The following is a 3,280-nucleotide window of genomic DNA, read 5'->3' as shown; positions in this document are numbered from 1 at the left end:
GTACTGAAAGGCTTCGAGCCTAATTTACTAGCAGCACAGCTACAAACTACTGTCTAGTGTTGCATTTGGTGCTACTTGAAGTGTAGGGATGGGTGGGTCAATTATATCCCTACATGGAGTGTAAGGTTGGACGGAGATGGTGTGTAGAAGCTGGATGGGTAGGATTTTCTGTGGCTGCATATTTGTTACTGCTACTGATACTGTGATGGGCTGAAGCCCTACTGCATGACCTTTTTTGTACTGAGATGAGCTAAGGTCCAAACTAGTCCGATACTGATATCGAAAAGGGCTTAAGCCTAGATTGTGATTATCTGGTTGTTGTCTGTTCATTTGTATAGGGATTACACACTGAGTTTACGTAAACTCACTCATTCTGTTTAATCTACACATGTAATCCCCAGATATAGGCGGTCGGTGTAGCGGAGGACTCAGTGGTGGCCACACGATTTCTTTTACACTGTTTATTACCTATTCATGATTTTACTTTTGTTTGGGAGTATTTTGCTGTAATTATGGCCTTTACAGATTTCAATTTAATTTTGGATTTATATGGTTTTATGATTCATATCTGCTAGTGTTAGGTAAAACTCGAGTTTTGAAATAAAAATGATGTTTTATCAAAAATACCACGAACATGCAAACTGATTAAAAGCTTCTGTAATGAAAAATGTTTTGAAAATTGAATATTGAATTGAAAATGATTAATGTTTTGAAAACGAACGACATGGGTTGAAATTAACATAAGATAATAAAAAAAGGGATTTAGCAGCGACATATTTATCGAAAAGCACTACCATGTGACATTGTCAGATTCGGCCATAACGTCTAGGCCAGGTCTGGGGTGTTACATTTAGTGGTATCAGATCTAGTTTGCAACTTGAGTTCCATTTAACGGCCTAAGAAAAAGGTTAGAGTTGATGGGCCGATCAGATTTAGGGCTCCTATTGCTGCTACTAGACAGCCACCATGTACTAACTGTGGTAGACGCCACCAGGACGAGTGTTAAAAAAGAATTAGGGCTTTGTTTGAGGTGTGGTTCATTAAAGCACCGTATTAGAGAGTGTCTGTAGAGGTCCGATCAGATGCAAGCTTTGGGTACTGGTACCACACCACCATCGAGAGTAGTTTAACAGGCACCGAGAGGCCGTGGTCAGGTCAGAGGTGGTAATGGGTTGGTTCGTGGTCAAAGAGTGCCGAGGAGATACTGAGGCGAGGCAGCCGGCTTTGGTTTATGCTACATGTCACCAAGAGGATGGAGATGCTCCAGACGTTATCACGGGTACGTTCTTTATTTATAATGTACCTTATACTGCACTGATAGATATAGGATCCACTCACTCCTATATAGCATGTATTGTGTCTGAGAACGTGGGTATCTTGGTTGAGAGCACTGCAAGAGAAGTGATTGTACTGAGTCCACTAGGACAATCAGTAAGGGTGAATAAGTTGTTTAGAGACGTTCCTCTTGAGGTTCAATGGGCTATTTTTCTAGCTGACCTAATGGAACTGCCTTTTGGAGAGTTTGATCTGATATTGGGAATAGATTGGTTGGTTAAACACCGAGTGAGCTTGGACTGTGCCACAAAAAGGGTTGTATTGAGAACTGAGGAGGATAGCGAGGTAGTCGTAATTGGGGAACATTGGAACTACTTATCAAATGTGAATTCTGCATTGAGGATGAAAAAATTGGTTCGTGAGGGATGTGAAGTGTATCTAGCCTACATCAGTTTTCAGATTCTGGGGATTATTCGGTTAAGGATATCAGGACGGTTAAGGAATTTTCGAATGTATTTCCTAAAGAGCTACCTGGGTTACCTCCAAATCTTGAAGTAGAGTTCGAGATTGAGCTCATTCCTGGTACAGCTCCGCTGTCCATCCTCCCTTACAAAATGGCACTGAAGGAGTTCGTGGAGCTTAAGGCTCAGATTTAAGAGTTACTAGATCGTGGGTTCATCCGCCTTAGTGTGTCTCCGTAGGGAGGGCCAGCTCTGTTTGTGAAAGAGAAGTATAGATCCATGCGCATGTGCATTGACTACCGACAACTGAACAAGTTGACCATAAAGAATAAGTACCCCCTACTGAGGATTGATGATCTGTTTGACCAGTTTCAAGGAGCTTCAATTTTCTTTAAGATTGATCTCCGACCAGGGTATCCCCAATTGAGAGTTAAGGAGGCTAATGTGCATAAGACGGCGTTTAAGACTCGTTATGGTCACTACGAGTTCTTAGTAATGCCATTTGTATTGACGAATGCACCAGCGGCTTTCATGGATCCGATAAATCGAGTGATCCAACCCCATCTGGATCGATTCGTGGTGGCATTTATTGATGACATAATGTTATATTCGAAGATTGAGGATGAACATGATGAACATCTCAGAGTGGTTCTACAGATTCTGCGAGAGAAACAGCTGTACGCCAAGTTCAATAAATGTGAGTTCTGGTTATGTGAAATAGCATTTTTGGGACATGTGGTCTCTTCTGAGGGGATTAGAGTCGATCCTCGAAAGATTGAGGCTGTCTTGGATTGGAAGTAGCCTAAGACTGTATCTGAAATATGCAGTTTTACTGAGACTGGTAGGGTACTATCAACGTTTCGTAGAAAGGTTTTCACTGATTGCGGCACCTTTAACTAAGCTACTACGCAAGGTGTGCCATTTAATTAGACAGATGCGCAGCAAGAGAGCTTTGAGAAGCTCAAGACTGTACTGATTGAGGCCTCTGTTCTAATACAGCCAGAGTTTGGGAAAGATTTTACTATCTATAGTGATGCATCACATGTCAGTTTGGGATGTGTGTTGATGCAAGAGGGTAAGATGGTAGCATATGCATCCCGTCAGCTTAAGACTCATGAGGTGAAATATCCGACGCATGACCTAGAGTTGGCCACAGTGGTGTTCGCATTGAAAATATAGAGGCATCACCTATATGGTAAGAAGTGTATCATCTACAAGGATCACAGGAGCCTTAAGTATCTCCTCACTTAGAAGGAGCTAAATCTTAGACAGCGTAGATGGATTGAGCTGACTACGACTATAAGATCGAATATCACCCTGGTAAAGCCAATGTGGTGGCTGACGTACTGAGCCATAAGGTTATGACTGATTTAAGAGCGATATTGGCTCGCCTCAGTTTATTTGAATATGAAAGTCTGCTAGCTGAGCTTCAGGTTAAGCCTACGTGGATTGAGCAGATTAAGGGTAAGCAGTTGAAAGTTGAATCGTTAGGTCTTTGTTTCTGGCAGGTTGAGAGTGGGCTTACTTAGGACTTTGGGCTGAAT

At 42.1% G+C, this 3,280-nt stretch overlaps 1 protein-coding gene across 1 annotated transcript; it reads left to right on the top strand.

Moving 5' to 3' along the window:
• The first annotated feature begins 1,167 nt into the window (after window positions 1–1,167).
• On the top strand, window positions 1,168–1,931 carry LOC107963194 (uncharacterized). Its single transcript, XM_016899766.1, has 3 exons — window positions 1,168–1,269; window positions 1,387–1,620; window positions 1,728–1,931. Exons 1-3 carry the CDS (start codon window positions 1,168–1,170, stop codon window positions 1,929–1,931), a joined length of 540 nt encoding a protein of 179 aa, XP_016755255.1.
• The last annotated feature ends 1,349 nt before the right edge of the window (window positions 1,932–3,280 follow it).

Source organism: Gossypium hirsutum, chromosome A06 (assembly GCF_007990345.1).
Source record: "Gossypium hirsutum isolate 1008001.06 chromosome A06, Gossypium_hirsutum_v2.1, whole genome shotgun sequence".
Classification (NCBI taxonomy): Eukaryota; Viridiplantae; Streptophyta; class Magnoliopsida; order Malvales; family Malvaceae; genus Gossypium; species Gossypium hirsutum.
This window is presented reverse-complemented; position numbering and strand designations above follow the sequence as displayed.

Bases quoted from the DNA above. Each gene is read 5' to 3' on its own strand.
- LOC107963194 (XM_016899766.1), top strand. From the start codon at position 1,168: ATGGGTTGGTTCGTGGTCAAAGAGTGCCGAGGAGATACTGAGGCGAGG. The intron at 1,270-1,386 runs GTTATCACGGGT...ATCTTGGTTGAG, and splicing joins AGGATGGAGATGCTCCAGAC to AGCACTGCAAGAGAAGTGAT. The intron at 1,621-1,727 runs GTAGTCGTAATT...AGCCTACATCAG, and splicing joins GAACTGAGGAGGATAGCGAG to TTTTCAGATTCTGGGGATTA.